The sequence below is a fragment of the Bidens hawaiensis genome, unplaced genomic scaffold, assembly GCF_021521415.1.
Source record: "Bidens hawaiensis isolate Kalapana, Puna unplaced genomic scaffold, B.hawaiensis_p1.1 tig00009619_1, whole genome shotgun sequence".
Classification (NCBI taxonomy): Eukaryota; Viridiplantae; Streptophyta; class Magnoliopsida; order Asterales; family Asteraceae; genus Bidens; species Bidens hawaiensis.
Genome location: NW_027491720.1, coordinates 786,938 through 810,877, shown reverse-complemented (window position 1 = coordinate 810,877; position 23,940 = coordinate 786,938). Strand labels below are relative to the sequence as shown.

At 37.4% G+C, this 23,940-nt stretch overlaps 1 protein-coding gene across 1 annotated transcript; it reads left to right on the top strand.

Moving 5' to 3' along the window:
* Nucleotides 1-714: 714 nt before the first annotated feature.
* LOC143533129 (adenine nucleotide transporter BT1, chloroplastic/mitochondrial-like) lies at nucleotides 715-5,045 on the top strand. Its single transcript, XM_077027991.1, has 4 exons — nucleotides 715-861; nucleotides 1,673-2,269; nucleotides 3,282-3,443; nucleotides 4,444-5,045. Exons 2-4 carry the CDS (start codon nucleotides 1,697-1,699, stop codon nucleotides 4,915-4,917), a joined length of 1,209 nt encoding a protein of 402 aa, XP_076884106.1. The 5' UTR covers nucleotides 715-861; nucleotides 1,673-1,696; the 3' UTR covers nucleotides 4,918-5,045.
* Nucleotides 5,046-23,940: the final 18,895 nt, after the last annotated feature.

Genomic DNA, 23,940 nt, shown 5'->3' with positions numbered 1-23,940 from the left:
TAAACTTGTTTTGCAATTTGCAAAGTTTGCATAACTCATTTGATAAATAAATTATCGAACTGATTCTAGCCAGAACCGATTAGCGAGAACCGGATTTAGCGGTTCTGGAACCGAATCGGTTTACTATAATAGGTTCCGGTTCCGGTTCTATTTTTCTTCATTTTCGGTTCCGGTTCGGTTCCGGTTCTGGTTCGGTTCCCGTGGTTCTGAATTGTTGCACAGCCCTAAAAATAACTCTATTTATAAGAGAAATGTTCAAATAAGAAGTTTGATTTTTCTAAGAAGTCTAGGAAGGAATGTATTTTAGTATACTACCTTAATATTGAAAACCCACTTAATTTAATTTCAAAAACCCATTTAATTAATCTTAAAAACTCACTTAAATTTTCATTACCTTAATATTACGATGAAATTGTTTCACAAAAAAATGTCGTATAAAAAAGTTATAAACGTTTTAAAATGATAGGAGAATTTGACATGTGCATTACATGTGAAGAGAAAAGTCAACTATTGTGTTATCCCTAATCTCAACCATTCAAGGATAAAAAAACTAATTTTCCTGTTATAAATCAAACCTATAGAAATTCTACATGGAAAAGATTTACAAATAAAAAACAAAACAATACAAATATTTAATATTTAATATTTAATAGTGTCTTTATGATTCCACCCAAAGATACAAAATTAGGTCATTCATAAGCCACTGTAATTCCTACAAACCAAAACGGCAGAACCCCCCATCTCTCTCTCGCTCTACAACTTCCTCAATATTATTATTATTTTAGAGAGAGGATGAATCAGTGAGTGTAACCATTTGTTCAATTTCTTTCTTCCCATCAAAGAACTCAATATTATTACCTGGTATGTTTTTTTCATTTTAATCAAAATCCATTCTTTTATTTGTTTTCATTGTTTTCATCGACAATTTATTATTATTATTATTATTATTATTATTTTTTAAGTTTAACCCACATTGATTTTAATATAAAATTGTGAAACTCATTTGTTATAATTAATTTTCTTGCTCAGTTTCATGGATAAAAATTGAATTTTGATTGGTTTTTTGTATTCTTGATGGGTATTTTAATGGATACAAGAATCAATTTTTAATTAGAATTTTAAGAATCCAATTTTTATGATTCTTTACATGCATTTTATGTTAAAAAATTGAATCTTGATATGGTTTTTTGTAATCTTGGTGGTTAATTTAATGGATACAAGAGTCTGTTTCATATTAGAACTCCAAAAATCCATTTTATGATTTTTTTTTCATGTAATTTATGTAAAAAAATTGAATCTTAATTGGGTTTTTTATAATCTTGGTGGATAATATAATGGATACAAAAATCTTTTTTACATTGAAACTTCAAAAATTCAATTTTTATGATTGTTTACATGCAATTTATGTAGAAAATTGAATCTTGATAGGTGTTTATGTAATATTTGCGGTTAATTTAGTAGATACAAATACAATAATCATTTTTACATTAAAATTTCAAAAATTTAATTTTTATGATTGTTTACAGCATTACATGTAATTGATTTTTTAAAAATGAATTATTATTGGGTTTTTTGTAATATTGATGGTTAATTTAATGGATACATGAGTCAGTTTCACATTAAAATTTCAAAAATTAAAATATTTATGATTGTTTGCATTTAATCCATGTAGAAAAAGGGAAACTTGATTGAATTAATGGATACAAGAAGATTACTTGAAAATCAAGGAGATGGGTTGTTCCCAAATAACGGTATTGGGTTTCTTTGGTGCCCTCGAGACGACAACTTTTTGCAGTCGAGCGGGTTTTTTGCGAGTGTGGGGCAGATGGGCAAAGGGGGTTTTGGTGGGGTTACCCCTAACTCAAAGAACACCGACAACCCGGGCGGTATAAAGCTTCCGTTATCATCAAAGTTCGTTTCAAGCTCAACAACTGAGTCGAGTTACCGAGTTGTTGCGGTACCTGAAATAGAAGCAGCGGAGGAAGTTGTCGGGGGTTTAAACAAGAAGAAGAAAGGTGGAGGGTTGAAATTGAAGATTAAGATTGGTAACCCGTCGTTGAGGTGGTTGATTAGCGGTGCGGTAGCTGGTGCGGTTTCTAGAACGTCGGTTGCACCGTTGGAGACCATAAGGACTCATTTGATGGTGGGTACTTGTGGGCAGTCGACGACTGAAGTTTTTCAGGATATTATGAAGACTGAAGGGTGGACCGGACTTTTCAGGGGCAATTTGGTCAATGTCATTCGTGTTGCGCCTAGCAAAGCAATTGAGGTAATTTGAAACTTTTATTTATATATAAGACTTTTTTAGAAAAATTGAATGCATACACACTATTTAGTCGTGTAGTTATTGTTTTCATGATATTTATAGTTTATAATCCAAAAGTTGCTTTTTTTCAAGGATACTAATAAAGATACAAAACTTTTTGGAAATATTGTATTTACCTAAATCATCTCAATGAACCGTTTTCTTAACAACTTACATACATACCCAAGAAGGACCGTTTTATTCGCAGCAAAATCAGTATTAGATAATTGGTTTATTACGTAGGAATTATGTTTTAATCTCAATAGTCAGTTTTCTTAAAAGAATTTTTCGATGATTCTTAAAAATCAGAAAAAATGATCCCATTTTAATGCCCTTCAAGTTAATATCGAAATGAAGCTTCATTTTATTGCCCAACTATGTAAATTTGAGAACGTATATATATTTTAGTCGTCTAATTATTTGTTTTTGATGAATTTTGTGAAAATATAACTTCTTTTGCTTTTTTGATGAATCTTTTTTTGTGTTTATGATTCTAAAAATGCCATCTTGAAAGTGAATAGTTCGACTTGTGTAGTCAAAATTAGATAACTAGTATATTAAAGCTAGGGTATAGGCTAATAATGTGTAGTTTTATATTTTTATGAATATTGAATATTTTTCTTTTCAAACAATTTTTACATGCATTTTCAAAAAATGTTATTTGGTCCTAACTATGCAGTATCAAGACGGTGAATATTATTATGCTTTTTTACCATGTAAATTTGAGAATGCATATGGATAGTTTATTCCTCTTATTATTGTTTTTTATGTATTTTGCGAAAAGATGACTTCTTTTGCTTTTTTGATAAGTTTTTATTGTTTTATGAATCTAAAGATGTCATTCTGAAACTTATTATTTCGATTTGTTGAATCAGAATAAGATAATTAGATGATTAAAACCAGGGTATAGGTTAAATATATATTATTTTGTATTTTTATAAGTGTTAAAAAATTTATTATTTTTTTGTTTTTGCAGTTATTTGCTTATGATACCGTGAAGAAAAATTTGGCACCTAAGCCTGGACAGGAACTAAAGTTTCGTGTACCCGAGTCATTAATTGCTGGTGCCGTTGCTGGGATTAGCTCTACCATATGCACGTATCCGCTTGAATTACTAAAAACTCGACTCACCGTCCAGGTACATTTCACTTTCATTATTTTAAATGATTAAAATATGCAACATTGCAATTATTAATTAAATAAAGCAACTTTTTGTTTCATTTAGCAGTTAGCACATGTGCTTTAATATAGTTTATGTATATCAAGAAGTGAACTTGATTTGAAAAAAAGAAGCAGCCACACTCCTTTGACTTTTAAAATCTTTTTGATTTTATAGGTATCTTTTTTTTTTTGAATTTTTTAGGTGAAGTATGTGTAAGCTAGATGCAACTTAAATTTATTTAATTATTTTTTTTGTTTAATCCAATTTAGAGATTTATACTCGCATTTAGCAAGACGTTTTTTTAGTCTCCAAGAATGTGTTTTTTGGCACATACCGTAAACAAGTGGGGCCGGACCGAGCTAAGCTCGACTAGTCTTGAGCTCAAGCTCTTTTAACTTATGAGAGCTCAAGCTTAGCTCGTGAATGGGTTTTTCAAGCTTGAGCCTGGTTTGTTTATTTTATAAAATAATATGCATTCATTAATTAGTTTGTATAATGTATAGCAAGTAACCATTACTATATAGACATCTACTTGATATATTAGATAAAAGTTATATACCGAGTCAACTCGTTTAGGTTTGCGAGCTCGATAAGTGAGGCTCGGGGCGTGTTTATACTTTATCACGAGCCAGGCTCAAACTTGTTTAACTTATGAGAGCTCAGCATAGTTCGAGTTCTATTTTTGAAGCTCCAAGATCGTGAATAGTTTTTCAAGCTCGAGCTCATTTCATTTATTATTTATTAGTTAATTTATGTATGTGTATAAGTAATTTATATAAATGTATATAAATTATAATTTTGTATAATATTTTAGTATTTGTATTTATTTAAATATACATTTATATTTAAATAAAAATTATAAATAGTTGGCTAGTGTAGGCTCGGGCCCGCTAAGTGAAACTCAGCTTCAAACTTGTTTATTACACAAAGCTTATCTTGTAACATATGTTGTTAATATAACTATCTTTTTATCTAGAGGGGAGTTTACAAGAATCTTGTCGACGCGTTCCTCAAAATAATAAAAGAAGAGGGCCCTGCAGAACTCTACCGAGGCCTAACCCCGAGCCTTATTGGCGTGGTCCCATACGCCGCCACAAACTACTTCGCTTACGACACTTTACGCAAAACCTACAAGAAAATCACGAAAAAAGACGATATCGGCAACATTGCAACTTTGCTAATCGGGTCAGCAGCCGGTGCGATTTCAAGCAGCGCAACTTTTCCGCTTGAAGTGGCCCGAAAACACATGCAAGCGGGCGCGATCAACGGTCGGGTTTATGATAATATGCTGCACGCGCTTATAAGTATTCTTGAGAAGGAAGGCGTTAACGGGCTGTATCGTGGGCTGGGCCCGAGCTGTTTGAAGCTTATGCCGGCTGCGGGGATTTCGTTTATGTGTTATGAAGCTTGTAAGACGATATTGGTTGAGAAGGAAGATGATGAGCCTTGAAAAAGAAAGGTTTTATTTATTTATGTTTTTTTTTTTTGAGGGTTTGAATTTGGGAAATGGGAATAATGGATTATGAAGCCTTTTTTGGTTTTGTTTGGTGGGATGTTAGGAATTATGATGGTAGGGTTTTTTTTTGGTGTACTTCAGTTCAGTTGACCTTTTTGAAGAGAGTTTTGGTTTTAAATTTTAATCCATGTTTTGGCAAGTTATTATTGTGGTTTATGCATTTTTTTTATAAGGCGGTGCGTTGTGGACGTTAAACGTATCGGTGTCAAAGCCCACATCATCACCGTTAGAGGTGTTGGACGAAAACGAGTGTTATAGCTGGGCGTCTAAATGGGAGACGACAAGCGCCATCCCATTAACTCTTTTAAAGGAACTGGTGAGATAGGGTTCACACCAAACCAACCAAGCACACTTTTTTAAATTATTTATTTATTTTTTGGGTTAGGCCATAACAATTTGTTAAAGGGCTGGTTGCTAAAGCACACTAGTTTTGATCAGGTATAGTCTGGATTTTAACTGAATAGAGATGGAACCGGTTTTGGTGGGTCTAGGTTCGGTCCGGTTGCATGTATGATTTTTCTGAGGAATCAAAACTTAGTTTGTACCCGTGGGTCACCGGTCACTCAAGGTAGGACCGGGTCTGGGCTGGGTACATAACCGAGGTTTTTCTTTTCCCACTTCTACTTGAGCAGTTGGGCCATCTTTTATAAGGACCCATTTCGGAGCCTTTGAATTTGTTTCTTTTCTTAAAGTAGTGAATGGGGCATTTTTTGTGCCTTTGGATTAAAGGTGCACAAAAAAAAAACTGAACCCGGAGCCGGACCCGATAAAAATACCCGGATCCGGTTTTTTTATACCCGGGTTTTTAATACCTGAACCTGTACTTGACCCTACCCGTAGGGTACTGATAAGATATGCATTTCAGTACCAAAACCCGTATCCGGAACCGGGCCCGATTTGTACCCGAAAACCCGAACCGGTTCCATACCCGAACCAGGTTTTACAAATATTCGAAACCGGGTTTTTCAAATACTCGATCTATACCTGATATTACTCGAAAAAATAATCTTAAAAGGTGCAACCCCTTAAAAATTCCAATATATATCCGAAAAAAGCTAGAAAAAACCCGAAAATAGGGTATTCAAAAACCCGGTTCTATACCCGACCCGAACCCGATACATAGGGTATGGTTTTTAGAGACAATACCCGGACCTGAACCCGAGTCGGGTTTTGCCAATACCCGATTTTCAAATACCCGGTCATACCCGAACCCGATACATAGGGTATGGTTTTTAGAGACAGTATCCGGACCTAACCCGAGTTGGGTTTTGCCAATACCCGATTTTCAAATACCCGGTCATACCAGAACCCGGTTTCATATCTGAACTCGAGTATTTGAAAAACCCGATTTATGGACCTCTACTTTGGATTGTTGGGCAACCATCTTATGAGTTTATGTAACTATAATATTGGAGTTGGATAATTGTTTCATTACAATTATGTGTAGTAAGCTTATTTATATATATCCCTAATTAACTCTTCTATCATAAAATGTATGAATTTGATTAGAGTAAAATTGAGTTTATATAAAAATGGACTTGCATTCAAATGGGTTGTGATGGTAGTGAAAATAGAAAATATCAATCAAAATAGTTTGCGATGAAAACAATCATTACACAATTAGCAAAAATGAGCCACCGCTAGATTTGTGTTACGTTATTTATTTTGTTATTAAGTTCAAGGACCATTTATGTTTTTATTTGTTTGTTTGGGTTGTTATTGTAAGTTGAATTCTATTTAAGTTATGTATTATGGAATGAATGATTATGTTTTGGAGATAAACCCTAGTCTCTCTTTTTAGTTTCTCTGTTAATCAGTTCTTTACCTATCAATTTGCTTTTATGGTGGTTAGTGGTGGCACTGGGCTGAGGTGGGGACATGCAATGAAGATAGAAACGGCGCCAGTAGTGGTGGTGGTGGTGTAATTATTGTAATAACTATATATCAATCCATACACTATATAGTTAAGTGTGGAAATCATGAATCTTATAAAACATAAAAAACCGATTATTGCAAAACTCTTGCTTGTGCAAGCCCTACGAATAATAAATGTATGGGGTAAGATCGGATATATTCGGTCTACAATTTGTTAAACTTTATTTATTTTGTTCATAATAACTTTTAGGCTTTAATGGATTGTTGAAGAACACCAATGATATATATGGACGTGATTCCTTATGCAGTCGAATGGTCAAGGATATAAGAATCAGAATATGTGCTAGTAACTTTTAATAACAAAATTAGATAATTTAGAACCATACAAATAATAATAAAAAAATAAATAAAGTAACAAAAGATTTGTGCCTTTTAATTCCTTTTGGACGTATCTGTTTCCATTCTCTTTTTGAGTTTTTGGGTGAACACAATGATTTATTTGTATTTTATTTTCTTGAAAAAAAAAGTTTCTTATTCTTATTAGTTTATAAAATCTATGATAACCGATGACGTGAGGTCGAAGACTCACTCAAAAATAAACCGAATACAACTAGTTAGATAGTGGTAAGCGGGTATCGAACACAGGGAGTTTGTGGAAAATGCGTTATTAAGTAGCACAGTAATTACTCTATATTAAACTAAGTGCAGAAAATAAATTCAATGATTTGGTTGGTTGATATGATTAACGAAAATAACTAAAACAATAAACGAGTTTTAAACAATATAAGAAAGAATGTCCTCTCTCGATTTCAGGTTTTCAATATTGATAATGTTAATGTTTACTTTTGTGAAGAACTACATAAACATAATTCATGAAAGTGAATTTGAAAGTGATCAAAGAGGACAAGTACATGGATTATAAAAAACGCAAGGTTATCATTCAATAATCAATATAGTATAGCAAACCCTAATTCTCTTCTACTAAATCTCGTTTGCCTATGGCACCAAGAACGGATAGTCAAGAACACAAATTTATACCACACTAACAATTACAAACAAATACACAATCACCATAGCACAATAATCATATGGTCAAAATACTATCTCACCAATAACATAAACAATTAACAAGTATTCAATTAGAAACCCTTACAATTCGAGAGAGAACATGAAGATGATTAGCCACACGTAGTTTGATTCAACATCACATCAATTAGGGTAATCATACAAATCACAAACCCAAACTAATGATAAGAATTACCAAAGTATTGTCTTTTCTCTCAAAAAGTCGCCCCTAGGTAGTTATGAATGAAAGATAATCAAAAGCCTAGCCAAAAAACGAGTAATAAAGCAAAATAACTCGGCAGTTACGACATGAACCATGGCCCACGGTTCACACAGTGGGTCACGGTGATCTTCAGGAAATTCTGGACCGTGGCCCACGGTCCAACCGTGGGTCACGGTCACCCTCACGGTGATATCAAATGCCATGACACGGTGTGGACCACGGTGGACTTCCACCGCGCCATCTCGTTTTCACTTCCTTCGCATCTCCGGTTCCTTAGGCTTCTTCGTTATACACCATAATCGCTCCGGAACCTTCTTTGTACCTACAATTCATCAATAATACCGTAGTCATCTAATTCCACCAAATTAACCAATACAAAACATGATAATTACGGCTTTAAATCAATTAAGGGTTGTCCAATAGACCACCCGTCACATTCCCACACTTACACGTTGCTTGCCCTCATGCAACATCTCAACACAAACTATTTATTATTTTCAACTTGTATCCACCAATCTTACCACAAAACCGGTTCAGTTAAGGTCCCAAGTCATACCCTATCCCCTTATTTTTATCGGGTGCACTAGTTCACTTGATAACCCACCAAATAATTTGATGTTACAATTTAAAACTATGGAACCGCCCAAACGAGTGTACTTTGTTTCCGGTTAGGGCACACATGATCACACCCCTCATAATATAACATCTCTCCTCTCGGTTTAATATCTGGACCAGCATAAAGTGTGCTAGTATCTCTCTGCCCTCAATACCAAGTATGAACACAATGTAATAAGCTTGGAAGCAAGTCATATCTCCACCCATTACCCACCGGTTGCATAGAGAATAGAACTAAGGGTTTTGTTGTGGCTTAGGTTAGGGTGTGGAAGCGGATTTATTTAGTGACTTATGGTGGATGAAACCCAATTTATTCAAAAGCTAAACAACTCACTCACAACTATTTACAAATGATATTAACTCAAACATCGACTCTTTTTGAGTTTTTCTTTGATTTTCGATTTTTTTTAATACTAACATTAATATATACAAACTACTGACCCAAGATATACGTACATTGTGTACTATGCTCGACACACAACTTATATCAAACTCTTAATATACCGGGTTTCATCCACAGGGTTAAAACAAAAAGGTCGAGGCTAACATGGCTTGTAATGTGGGTTAAAAAGAACAAAGAAAAATGGGATAGGCAACAATTGACTCCTAAGGATAATGTAGGGTAGGGAGTACTTTATTTTTTTATTTGTAAAGCCAATATAAAATGGGTTTTCTAAAGTCCTATTTCTCCATACAGGTGGTGGTATTAAGATCTCGAAATGCATGAGACAACCAAGTTCTAGATATCATGGGTATACCGGTTACTCTCTATAATGGCACTCATATGACATGTGTATATACTATATATTATATGTGTATTATATATAAAGCAAACCTCACACGCGTACCGGAGGAATTAGGCTGCCGATATGAAACATGTATACCCGTCCCCATGACTTGTTATCTCCATCTAAACAGTCCATTTTAATTTTCCCTTTTTTTTAAAACAATTAGGCACATGTTACTTAAGGAATTGTGACCATGAAAAGGGACCCAAAACTTCACCCCGCCGTCTTACCACTTTCCGGTTTCATTAAAACATTTTTTTAAAATTTTTGTTTGTTTTTTTGATTTTTTTCTGATTTTTTATTTTTATTTTTTTTTTCGATTTTTTCAAAACAAACAAAACAAACGAAATTTTTTTTCTCATCCCCACTTTTGGGATACATTGTCCCCAATGTACGGTTTTAAGAAAAATAAAACAACCCACTTGCTAAACACCACCTTCATTCCAACATATTCCCATAATACTTAATCAAAAGTATTTTATCCGCCACCCATCCACCCAAAAACACAAAAAGACACACAAACAAAATAACAACTATACAATAATATACAGAACAGTGTTCACCTGGCATCAAGCGGCTCGATCAGTTGTAAGGCGGGTGGGCCGACCCGAAGATAGATGTCATAAACTCCGAGAACTGGCCGAAGTTAAACGCCCCATCGCCGCCGCTGCTTCCTTCTTCTGGTGGTGGTGGTGGTTCCATTGATTGCATCGGGTTGACCCACATTGAATGATGAAGTGGTGGTTCGGGATATCGTACCGAACCATCATACGGAGGTAGAGTCGTGTAATCTACCATTTGTGGATCCGACACAACCGGTTCACCTACGTGCCACTGATCATGCATCCTCCGATTACGATAATCCAAATACCTCATGTTCATCTCATGTTCCCGCCCATATGCATTGGCACGGTTCCACATTTCCAACCGGTCGTGCCTCTCTTTTGCGGCCCGTTCAGCATAGGCCCCCATAAAGGTCTGATGATCGAATAGTGAACGTGACTCATCAGACCAATTCTCATACGTGGAATACCTATGCCTCTCCACCACCTCATTCATGGACCCCTCATGGGCCCAATTGCTACCATAGGAATTATAACCTTCCGAATAATCCCAACCCCCGTGTTGGGAACTACTACCACCGCCCACATCCATGTAATCGGGCTCACTTACCTCTTCCACCTGTTCTCTCTCCTCTTCCTCCTCCACTTCAACATCCTCTCTTAATACACTCCACCTCACCTTATCACACACAAGAACATGGTGCCTATCAGTTTGCGTGTACTCACAACCCGGCAAATCCGACAACTTAAACTCTTTCAACACTTTGGTCATTCCCACCGACTCTTCAGTTATCACACCGTGATTCTTTAACAATGCTGTGATCATTCGACAATGCGGAATTAACTTCCGCTTATTGCTTTCTCGGCTGATCCAAATATTTTGCATGACAAGATATCGGTAAGAAATAAGGGGCTTTCCATACATCAATGCATACAAAACAGGAATATCACTGTTCCTTACTACCGAAATGTCCCCCCGACGAGGCATCACGTTGTGCAAGTAGATAGACATCAATAATTTTGCCTCGATCTTCAAATCTTTCCTCAAAATCTGATCACCAAAACCTGATCTTGCTTTAATCACATTTTTTAACATGTTGTACCATTGAGGGTGCTTTTCGGGGCAATCAAATAAGTCTTTGGCAGAGGGGTATACGTATGAGTTGCTTGGCTTAGTGTCAAAAAGCGCGATCTGATTAAATGAGTCAAATGACATCACCACTTCTTGAACTCCTACCGTCCTAATTAACTTCATATCGTGCCCCTTCTTGTAGGGAGGACATCTCAATGTGGACACCCATTCTTCAATTTCTCTATCATACAACGTGTTAATCTCGTTATCATAACACTTTAACACTGTTTCCCAACCCAAAGCTTCAAACTTGTCAACTATCTCAAACACCTCAAAACCTGGATCGTTTACCTCCTTCTCACACATATATCCATCAATTCTTTTATTCAACGTAGCCATTTTGTCAACAAATAGCTCTGCTTGCCATTCCAATGGGTACTTTGACAATCCCCCACCTTTCCACGTGGGTTTTACCGTTTGTACTTGCACGTATGCTTGCTCTTCCTGCATCCTCTGTCTCTTTAATTGGGCTGCTCGCCCACTTGAAGATGATGCCTTTGACTTACCCTTATCCGCAGTCCTACCCATCTACACACAACAAATAAACCAAACAAACCAAGTTTAAGTCAACAAAAACTTCCCCACACTTGCTTGTTACTATGGTTGTGGATAATCACTTGTTAATCAATTGACCAAAATTTTCAACACTTATTTCAACGTATACTTACCAACCAATCAATATAACAAACATATATATATATATATATATATTTTAACAATTATCTACTATCCACAACCATACCATAATCATTAGACTAATTTCTTCCAACAAGCAAGTGGGTAAAAAGAACAATTATGACCAACTTACAACTTCAATACAATATATCATCAATAACGAAAATAAATTCCATACCTTGATGTTGTAAGAGATGAAGATGAAGAAAACTTCAAAGTAAACCAAAACCCTCAAAAATTTCACAAATTTTCGGACTCTCTATGTCCAAAATCGACCAACAAAACAAAGGATTCTTTCAATGTCAATGGTATAATCGAAATCCTTGTGAAATTTTAGTCAAAATAGACTCAAAAATCGGTTGATTTGGTGAAGTTATGGATCTTTGAAGTATGAATGTTAGGGTTTGTGAAGAGGGGTTTTGAGGAAGATGAAGATGGATGTTAAAGTAAAAAATGAAAGTAGGTGATTTGTGTGGTGTATAATGGGTTTAAAATCTGATTTTTATTGTTTATTAAACCCAAAACCCGCCCCCATGTCTGTTCCGATCGGACCGTCACCCACGGTCACAACCGTGGGTCACGGTTGACTCAATAGTAGTTGCTGATTCGAAGTGGACTGTGGCCCATGGTCCACACTGTGGGTCACGGTTGAGATATGCAAAAACAAACAGAAGACACCGTACCGTGATGCCCCTGTTCACCGTGTCACACGGTAGTCACCATGGCCCACGGTTCACTCAATATATTTTTTTTAGATTAAACTATAAAAAGGAACTAAAAATAACCAAAATTGAATAAAAACTTATTTACTAAAAATTAAAAATCAAAATTGCCATACCCCCCATGAAAAACCCGAGTTGTCCCCAACACGGTAAAGAAAACATAAAGCTTTCCCCACACTTGATTTGGACAAGCTCCAAAACGAGGAAGGTAATTTTTAAAACCAATTTTAAATAAAAACTAAATTAACCTAAACTAAAATATACAACATACCTTGGCCTTTTTAATTTGTTTCCTCATCCGGTGAGCGTAACAAATAACTCACCCGGTCCACATCGAGCATGTTGATGTCCTTTCCTTCCATGTAAGGTTTAAGTCTTTGACCATTCACCACTTGTTTTGTTTGCTCTTGGACATCTTCTATCTCCACATCACCAAACTGATCCACTTTTGTGATGACATATGGGCCCATCCACTTGCTCTTTAACTTACCCGGAAATAACTTTTGCCTTGAATTATACAACCACACCTTTTGACCCACTTCAAAAGTCCGTTTTCTCAACTTTGCATTATGGACTTTCTTTAGTTTGTCTTTGTACGTGGAAGCACATTCATATGCTTCATCCCGGATTTCCTCGATCTCATTCAATTTCAACTTTCTCAATTCACCCGCTTCCTTATAATCCGCATTCACGTTCTTAATCGCCCAAAACGCCCTATGTGCCAACTCCATTGGTAGGTGACACCCTTTTCCATAAACTAACCGATAAGGAGTTGTGCCAATAGGAGTTTTGTAGGCGGTCCGATACGCCCATAATGCATCATTCAGCTTAGAAGACCAATCCTTTCTATCGATCCGCACCGTCTTCATTAAGATTTCTTTGATTTGGCGATTGGACACTTCAACTTGTCCACTTGTTTGTGGATGATAAGAAGTAGCGATTCGGTGATTCACATTGTACCTTTTTAAAAGCTTCCCAAAGTTGAAATTCTTGAAATGTGACCACCATCACTTATAATAACCCGCGGGATGTCAAACCGAGCAAAGATGTTTGATTGAACGAATTTACAAACTACCGAATGCTCATTAGTTCTTGTTGCTACCGCTTCTACCCACTTGGACACATAATCGACCGCAACCAAAATATACAAAAATCCATTCGAGTTTGGAAATGGGCCTATAAAGTCGATTCCCCATACATCGAAAATCTCTAACACCAAAATCGGTTGCAATGGCATTTCATCCAGTTTCGAGATACTACCCAACTTTTAGCAATTCAACAATGTCGGGCATACTCACTTGCATCTTTAAAAATTGTGGGCCAATAAAACCCACATTGGAGCACCCGGTAACCCGTCTTTTGACCGCTAAAATGACCTCCACACGCCGATGCATGTGCATGAGTCAAAATCTCCGGTACCTCATAATCGGGAATACACCTCCTTATCATTTGATCCGAACCAATTTTGAGCAAGTCTGGTTCATCCCAAATATATTGTTTCACTTGGGCCATGAACCGTTGTCTTCTTTTCTTCACCTAATGACTATGAATAAACCCCGTTGCTAAATAGTTCACAAAGTGGGCATACCACGGGGTGGTTGACACGGCTAACAATTGTTCGTCGGGAAACCGTTCGTTTATCTCCAATGGGTCATCGACACATTCAAGTGGAATCCGAGACAAGTGACCCGCCACTACATTCTCACAACCTTTCTTGTCCCGGATTTCAAGATCGAATTCTTGCAACAATAACACCCATCGAATCAAACGCGGTTTCGCGTCTTTCTTTTCCATCAAATACCTGACCGCACTATGATCCGAGTACACCACAACTTTACTTCCCAAAATATATGACCGAAATTTATCCAAGGCGTACACCATCGCAAGTAACTCTTTTTCGGTAATGGTGTAAATTAATTGCGCCTCGGATAAAGTGTTGCTTGCATAGTATATTACCACCGGCTTCTTCTCTACTCGTTGACCCAATACCGCTCCAACCGTGCTATCACTAGCATCACACATGATCTCAAACGGGCTTGACCAATCCGGTGATTGTAAAATGGGTGCTTGTACCAACTTCTCCTTCAAACAGTCAAAAGCTTGCAAACATTTATCAGTAAACTCAAAGGGGACATCCTTCAATAAGAGATTACATAAAGGTTTTGAAATTGCACTAAAACCTTTAATGAATCTCCTATAAAATCCGGCATGTCCCAAAAACGATCTCACCCCTTTAACATTTTTCGTCTGAAATGGGATAAATGATCCCCGCATCCAACCATTTGATAACCTCCTTTTTCACCACTTCCCGCAAATTCGGGTTCAACCGTCTTTGAGTCTCCCTTGTGGGTTTAGCCTCCTCATCAGTAATTATTTTTGCATAACAATGGAAGGACTAATACCCTTTAAATCTGCCAACGTCCATCCAATAGCAGCCTTATGTGCTCCCAACACTTTTACCAACGCCCTCTCTTGTTCTTCCTCCAAGTTAGAAGCAATGATTAAAAATGCATACTTCAAGTGACTTGGGAGTTCATTCAATTCAACCTTTGGTGGACACTCCAAAGACGGCTTTGTGTCCGAATTGATCTCCGTTGGCAAATTCTCAAATTGATGTGTCCATGGTGGCCTTCCCTCTTGCATAGCTAAGACATCCTGTTTTTGTTCTTCCATCCTCAAAGCACAGACGTGTACCTGTTCAGCATCATCACAAATACAAGCTTCTACACAATCTTCATCATATTCATGAGGAATACAATGATCCACCAAATCTGCCATAAAACATTCTTCACCACTTAAAGAATTAGAAACGTTAGTAAAAACATTAAGGCGCATTTTACGATTACCAAACGCCATGTCGACGGTACCAAATCTGCAATCAATGATTGCATGAGCACTGTTCAAAAATGGTCGACCTAAGATAACATTTTGTTGTTGACTTGGGTCACCTGAAGAATAGTCTAACACCAAAAAGTCCACAGGATAGTAAAAATCCTCCACTTTCACAATAACATCTCGCACGATTCCACGCGGAAGTTTATGAGACAAATCCGCCAATACAACCGTGGTCTCAACACGTTTTAAAGGACCAAAGTCATATTGGTCATATAAACCCCCTGGAAGAATGCTTACTCCGGCCCCAAGATCTAGTAACGCCCTAGACATTTGAAAATTGCCTACTTGAATATTAATTAAGGGAGTTACCGGATCTTGAAGCTTAGGAGGAAGATCCCCTTTTAAAACCGCACTTACCCGCTCAGTTAAATCCACTCGTTTAGGCACTTTTTGTTGCCTCTTTTGAGTGCATAGATCTTTTAAAAACTTAGCATACACGGGTACTTGTTTTATTGTCTCAAGTAAAGGTAAATTTACCTTTACTTGCTTAAAAACTTCCCACATCTCTTCTTTTTGAGGACCCCTTCTAGAAATGATGTTTTTCTTACCCGGGTCAAGTAAAGCCGAGGGAAATGGAACCGCATTTGGTTCCACTTCCTTATTTTTATCGTTTAAATTTGAAGTTTGACCCGGAGTTTGTAACGGTTTTTCAAAAGTGACATGTTTAGTGGGTTTATTTGTTACAATTTCATTATCACTTTCATTACCCGTAATATCCTCAACTTCCCCATCAACCACACCTGGTGATAAATCTTTTTTATATTCTTTACCACTTCTTAAAACACTAACGTGGTTAATAGGAACATTACGAGAAGAGTTATGAGAAGGATTTACCTTTGTGTCGCTTGCCAATTGACCTTTATTCTTCTTCAACTCGGACACTTCAGTTGCGAGTTAACCCATTTGTGTGGTCAAAGATTGGATGGCCTTATCTCTAACTTCATCCTTTTGCATTCTAACCTCATCAAGTTGATTTCTTCGTTGCATGTCTTGTTGCGTCAACTTCAATATGTCCATCACCTCATTTCCACTCGATGAACTTTGACCCGTTGACCCGCTTTGACCGCCACCCCCCTTGACCTTGAAATCCTTGATTATTCCCACCATGATAATTACCTTGGTTATTATATTGTTGGCGAGGGACATAATTGCTTTGACTTCCTTGAAAATTCCGGTTAGATTGAGTGGTCGGATTTCCATAACGAAAATTCGGGTGATTTCTTAACCCGGGGTGGTAGGTGTTGGAGTTCATGTTGTAATTCCTACCACCTCCCCTTGGATTGCATTTACCTCTTTCACCGTCGCTTGACCAACCGTACATACCTCCGTTGCATGACCCAATTCGTTACAATTTGTACAAACATTGATGACTTGATTAGTGGTTTGTACATTTCCTTCATCCACGGCTTGCACTTGCGGTCTACCAATCGCCGGTCTCGCTCTTCTACCGGTTTGGGCCTTTCTCTTTGAAGTAACAGCCATTTGTTCCAAATACGCCCAATCGTCTTGTTCATAATTTGTACCAAATGTACCATTAGTAATCGACCACAAATCCCGTTCATCCTCCATGCTCAACCCTTCATGAAACGCATTCAACAACTCCCATAAAGCAATACTGTGATGAGGACAATTTTTTATCATCATATTGAACCTCTCGAATGCTTCATGAAACATTTCCTCCGATTGTTGTTGGAAGGTTCTCAAACTTCTTCTCGCATCATTGGTCTTTTGGGCCATGTAAAATTCATCTAAAAATCTTTGTTGCATTTCGGCCCAAGTATAAACAGACGCGGAAGGCAAAGTATAAAACCATCTCTTTGCCTTGTCTTCCAATGAGAACTGAAATAGAACCAACTTCACTTTATCCGATGTAAAACCTTGACCCCCAATTGTGTTGCAAATTGAGTCATATGCCTCCAAGTGGAAGTAAGGTTCCTCCGTTGCTAGACCTTTATACTTCGTAATACTTTGAAGTGAATTTGTTCTTACTTCAAATGTCCTCCCTTGATTATTGAGAGGGATAACCACCGGAGACGGATTATTAGTAATTATGGGTTGGAAATGGGCTTCAATCCCCCTCACCATCTCTCTTGCATGCCTTCTTGGTACCCCCATTGGTACTCTTGGTTGACCCATTTGCCTATAAACGGGCCTTGGCTGCGCAAACTGATGTTGAAACTGTGGTTGGGGCATTTGTGGTTGAAATTGTGGATCTTGAGGTTGCTAATGTACATATAAATATACATCTTTTCGGCATCAAATAATCTCTAAAAACTGCAATTTCTATCCAACAACATAGCATAAAAGACTACTTATCATAATAAAACATAATTTCAGGTGAAACCAAGCCTCAAATGAAGAAACAAGCAAAAAGACGAAGAAAAACAGAAGAAAACACAAGAAAACAAAGAAACACACCCCATGCCTCAAGAAACACGCCCCCATGCTTCTGAAACAAGAAAAGATAAAATCTGGAAGCAAAAGCACGGGGCCATGCTTATCATACACGGGGCCGTGGACGGGAACACTGAAAAGACAAAGAAGAATTTAGCACATGTCACTAAAAATCTCGGGTCTGTGCCTTCCAACCACGGGGCCGTTGCCAGCTCACACAAAAGACAAAACAAATCTGGCACATGTTATAAAAAAGCACGGGGTCGTGCTCATCAAGCACGGGGCCGTGCTTCATACTACAGATTGCCTATAAATAGTGGCTCTTGTGCCATTTGAAGAGTGTGACTTGAAAAGAATTCTCTCCGGTTTTCACTTATAAAAACACACACTAACACTCACTTTGAAGATCTAGTGAAGAGTTTGAAGGTTTGGAAGTCATCATCACTAATCATCATCATCAACCATCATTATCATCATTAAGAAGAAGGATTCATCTACATTTGATTAGATTGTTCTAAGTTTAATCATGTATTTGTTATTATCAATCATCTTAATGTTCATCATTATGCTCATTATGAACTAAACTCCTTTTACCATCTAAAATGTATGAAGAAGCTTTGTTTTACTTGATAATTAATCAAGACATGTGATGTAGTCTAGTAAAGTACATGGTTATATTACAATTATCTTTTGATGAGAAATGTTTCACCATCTATAATCACTTAATCAAAGTTGGTGGTTGTCAATATCTTTGGCAAACGTTCATGATCGATTCATGTTCTTGAAAGATAGAAATACTTTGATACATTATCAAAACATGGATCCTTATATTGTACTTAGAAATGATGAGATACAAGTTATGGTGTATTTTTCTAAACCTTGGTAATCTGAAAATGTCTTTGCTTAGGATATCAAATTAGTTAAAGAAACCATATGTTAACGGAATGTGTAATTATAACCTACATAAATGAACCAAGGGGAGGTTGTGTGATGAACTACAACCACCCGAAGTTGTTAGAATTGGTATTTGAGAAATCGAAGTCAATTCTAATCTTTCTACTTTACGAAACTGCTTGTCAACTCAAATCGACATCATTGAGATGGTATGACATTAGGAAAGGGTGGACCTTAAAATGCGCATACCATCTCCTTAGTGCCGAAGATGCTCACTTAAGATTTAAGGACCTATCTATCATTTATAGCTACGGCAAGTTTATCACATGTCTACATATTAATTATCAATGCTAAAATGGAGTGGATTCTTGATCTTAGATGGTAACCTTCGCATAATTGAACAACTCGTTTAGAATCTCTTTTCTTGGTCACCTATATACTATATATATAAGTATTTATATTTTATAAAAAGTTAAAAAAATCAACCTCAAAATGATTAAAACCTCCGATTGAGGTAAAACAACGATTTATTATTAGAAACCTTTGTATCCATGGATCGATACTTGGTTCTTACCAATACTATTCTACATATACGATATGTACACTTGCCTGTTTTGTGTGTATTTAGTCTTTGTAGAAATCACTTTTATAAATTTAAAACACGATCTTGTGCAAAAGCAAATCATCCAACCTCTTATAATTTTAAGACGCACGCGCAAGCACATCAAAGTTTTTGGCGCCGTTGCCGGGGATACACGGTACGTTTCTAACAACAATCTAAGTTTTAATTTAATCATTGTCTATAATTGTACAAATTTTTAACTTCTAATTTATTTTATCTTTAATTTTTACTAAATATTAAACTATATAATTTTACGGCTAGCCTACTTTTTACCCTTAGTTACCTTACTTTACTTTAGTTAACTAACTTAGACATTAGTATAGTTTAAAATAGCTTAGTTTAACTTAGACTAACCTTTAGATTAACTTTAGCTGACTTTTACTTTAGTATAATTTTGATTTAGCCTCATGTATGTCCTCTACTTTTGAGCGTGAGCTTGTTTCTCCAATATCTGAACCGGAACGACTCTTTCGTCGACGAACTCGTAAACGGACTACAGAAACCGCAGAAGCAATCAAATACGAATCAGTAGACGCCACCGCATCAGGAGAAAATCAAACCGAAGAAATGATGGCGACCCAGAACAATGAGCCGAACATGAGCCAGTATGCCAAGCCAACTCTCGAAGGCTACGGCAATGGAGTGGCTCCACCCGAAATTACCGGAAATTTCGAAATCAAATCTAGCACCATTCATATGGTGGAAAATTCAGTTCAATTTCATGGTCTCCTTGACGAAGACCCTCTTTCTCACATATCTCGATTTCTACGAATCTGCGGAACCTTTAAAATTCAAAATTGTTCAGACGATCAAATCAAACTTAAACTCTTTCCTTTCTCTCTAAGGGGCCAAGCCTTAGAATGGATAGAATCTATTTCCTCTGGTTCCATCACCACTTGGGACCAAATGGTTGAACATTTTCTCCTCAAATATTTTCCGCCTGACAAAACTGCCAAATACCGAGCCAGCATTACCGGATTCCGGACCGATGATGATGAATCGCTACACGCAGCATGGGAAAGATACAAAAGTCTTCTGAGAAGGTGCCCACATCATGGACTGAGCGTGTGGTTACAAGTTCAAACTTTCTTTGACGCACAATCCAGTCAAAACAAACAGGCCATCGACCAGATCGCTGGTGGAGACCTGGGATCCAAATCACCTAACGAAGCATTTGAAGTCCTGGAGAAAGCCGCAAAGAAGAGTTTCGCTTACAACCCACCAAGATCTACACCTACCCATAAAGGAATACACCACGTAGACTCCAACACTCTTGTCACAGCACAACTTGAAGCTCTTTCTAAAAAATTCGAACAACTTCAAGCCAAACTATCAAAAACCAGACTCACCTGTGACACTTGTGGAGGAAGTCATAAGACGGGTGACTGTAAACAAGCCATTATGGCCATGGAAGAAGTCGATTTCATCGCTAGACAGAACAACGCTTTCAGCAATAACTACAATCCAGGATGGAGAAACCACCCGAATTTCAGCTGGAAATATGGAGGCAACACTCAACCTTTATCCGATTCGAAAAGAGACCTATGAATTAACCCTTCCAGCCTAAACCTCAATTTCAAGATCAAAGTTCTAGTAGCCATCAAAACCCAAGCTACTCGAAGATCGAAGAAATGCTCATTCAATTGATGACCCAAACAAATGAAGCAGAAAAGAAACCGACTCAAGAGCTGTTGATATTAGCGAAGTATTATTAAAACATGAAGTTGATCTCAAAAGTCAACAAGTATCGCTTCAGAACCTAGAAACCCAAATTGGACAAATTGCCCGACAATTATCCGAAAGACCACCTGACACTCTTCCAAGCAATACAATCACCAACCCAAATGCGACAGCTAACACCGTCACACTCAGGAGTGGTACAACCACTATTGTTCCACCAACTTTGGAGAAAAAGTCTCCTGATGAAACACAGGAAAGACTGACCCCAACAAGCACAGTACAGCCTAAGGAACCAGTCCGAACCTATGTTCCGCCTATTCCATACCCTGGAAGACTAAAGCAGGAGTGATTGGAAGCTCAGTATGGGAAGTTTCTAGAACTCTTTAAGCAACTCCATATCAACATCCCTTTTGTCGAAGCTATCGCTCAAATGCCAAAATACGCCAAGTTTCTCAAAGAAGTGCTGACAAACAAAAGGAAGCTGAAGGAACTCTCGCATGTCACCCTAAGTGAAGAATGTTCAGCTGTCCTCCAAAGCAAGCTACCAAAAAAGATGACCGATCCAGAGAGCTTTACTATCCCTTGTCTCATAGGAAATTTATCTGTTAGCAATGCCCTGGCTGACCTAGGAGCTAGTATTAATTTAATGCCTTATGCGGTTTTTGCAAAACTAGGGATAGGAGAACCAAAGCCCACCCGCATGAGCATTCAGTTAGCTGACCGATCCGTTAAATACCCTCGGGGCATTGTTGAAAACATGTTTGTCAAAATTGACAAGTTTGTTTTCCCAGTAGATTTTGTGATTCTAGACATGGAGGAAGACAAAAGTGTACCTCTAATTTTAGGAAGACCCTTTTTAGCCACTGCAAAGGCTATCATTGATGTTTGCACCGGCAAATTCACTCTTAGGGTCAATGACGAGGCAATCACTTTTGATATAGGAAAATCTATGCAATATCCGCAACAACACGATGACACCTTATACTGTGTTGATATCATAGAATCCATCGTAAGTTGCTATATGCGAGATTCCTCCATCAATACTCCCCTAGAAACACAAGTCTTAGACAAAACACTAAACAAACCAATTTTAGAAAATGAAAAGTTCAATAACAACCACCATGAAGAATCAGAAACAATATACGAAATCATTGAAAACAATGAAAAATCAAAACCATCAATCGAAGAACCACCAGCCTTAGAATTAAAAGAACTACCAAAACATCTCGAATACGCCATTCTAGAGAAATATTCTCAACTCCCAGTAATTATTTCATCTCACCTTTCTAAAGAAGAGAAAGCCGAACTTCTTAAGGTTCTCAAAAACCATAAGAAGGCTATCGCATGGAAGATCATGGATATCAAGGGCATCAGTCCTTCGTTTTGTACCCACAAGATCCTCATGGAGGAAGAATACAAACCCGTGGTCCAACATCAAAGACGTCTCAACCCCAACATGCAAGATGTGGTGAAGAAGGAAGTAATCAAACTGCTTGACGCCAGATTAATCTACCCAATCTCAGATTCACCTTGGGTAAGTCTCGTTCAGGTAGTACCCAAGAAGGGAGGAATGACAGTCGTAATGAACGAGAAGGACGAACTAATACCAATGAGGACCATCACAGGCTGGCGAGTTTGCATCGATTACCGGAAGCTTAATGATGCCACAAGAAAAGATCATTTTCCACTTCCTTTCATAGATCAAATGCTCGAACGATTATCTGAAAAAATGTTCTACTGTTTTCTTGATGGATTTTCCGGATACTTTCAGATCCCCATTGCTCCTGAAGATCAGGAGAAAACCACTTTTACATGTCCATACGGAACCTTCGCTTACCGAAGAATGCCATTTGAATTATGTAATGCTCCAGCCACCTTCCAACGCTGCATGGTGGCCATCTTTCATGAAATGATCGAAAACTCTATGGAAGTTTTCATGGACGACTTCTCAGTCTTTGGAGATTCCTTCGATCATTGTCTGAAAAACCTAGACAAAATGCTAGCTAGGTGTGAAGAAGTAAATCTAGTGCTCAACTGGGAAAAATGCCACTTTATGGTAAAGGAAGGCATTGTTCTAGGTCACAAGATTTCTCAAAACGGACTAGAAGTTGATAGGGCCAAAATAGAAACCATATCCAAACTCCCACCACCAACTTCAGTCAAATCCATTAGAAGTTTTCTAGGTCACGCCGGCTTCTACCGCCGCTTCATAAAAGACTTCTCAAAAATCTCGAGACCTATGACCAAACTTCTAGAGAAAGACGCACCATTCATCTTCTCTGAGGAAAGTGTTGAGTCATTCAATACACTGAAAGACAAACTTGTCAACGCACCAATCATGACTACACCCGATTGGACCCTTCCATTCGAGATCATGTGCGATGCAAGTGACTTTGCAGTTGGAGCCGTACTCGGACAACGCAAAGAAAAACACTTTCACCCAATTTACTATGCTAGTAAGACTCTTAATGATGCACAAGAAAATTACACCACAACAGAAAAATAGTTACTAGCAGTAGTATTTGCCTTTGAAAAATTTAGATCATACCTAGTTCTTTCCAAAACCATAGTTTACACCGATCACGCCGCAATACAATACCTATTCAACAAACAAGATGCCAAAACTAGACTCATACGATGGATCCTACTACTCCAAGAATTTGACATCGAAGTTAAAGACAAGAAAGGAGCAGAAAATGTTGCCGCAGACCATCTTTCACGATTAGAATGCCCAACTCCCGAAGAGCTTCAAGAAGAAATTATCAACGATAATTTCCCATATGAGGTTCTCATGCACATTCAAGGAGTGATAGA

What these genes read in the sequence shown, in the direction of transcription:
- LOC143533129 (XM_077027991.1), top strand. Translation starts at nt 1,697, where the DNA reads ATGGATACAAGAAGATTACTTGAAAATCAAGGAGATGGGTTGTTCCCA. An exon ending in CGCCTAGCAAAGCAATTGAG is followed by an intron (nt 2,270 to 3,281) that starts GTAATTTGAAAC and finishes TTGTTTTTGCAG; the next exon opens with TTATTTGCTTATGATACCGT. An exon ending in AAACTCGACTCACCGTCCAG is followed by an intron (nt 3,444 to 4,443) that starts GTACATTTCACT and finishes CTTTTTATCTAG; the next exon opens with AGGGGAGTTTACAAGAATCT.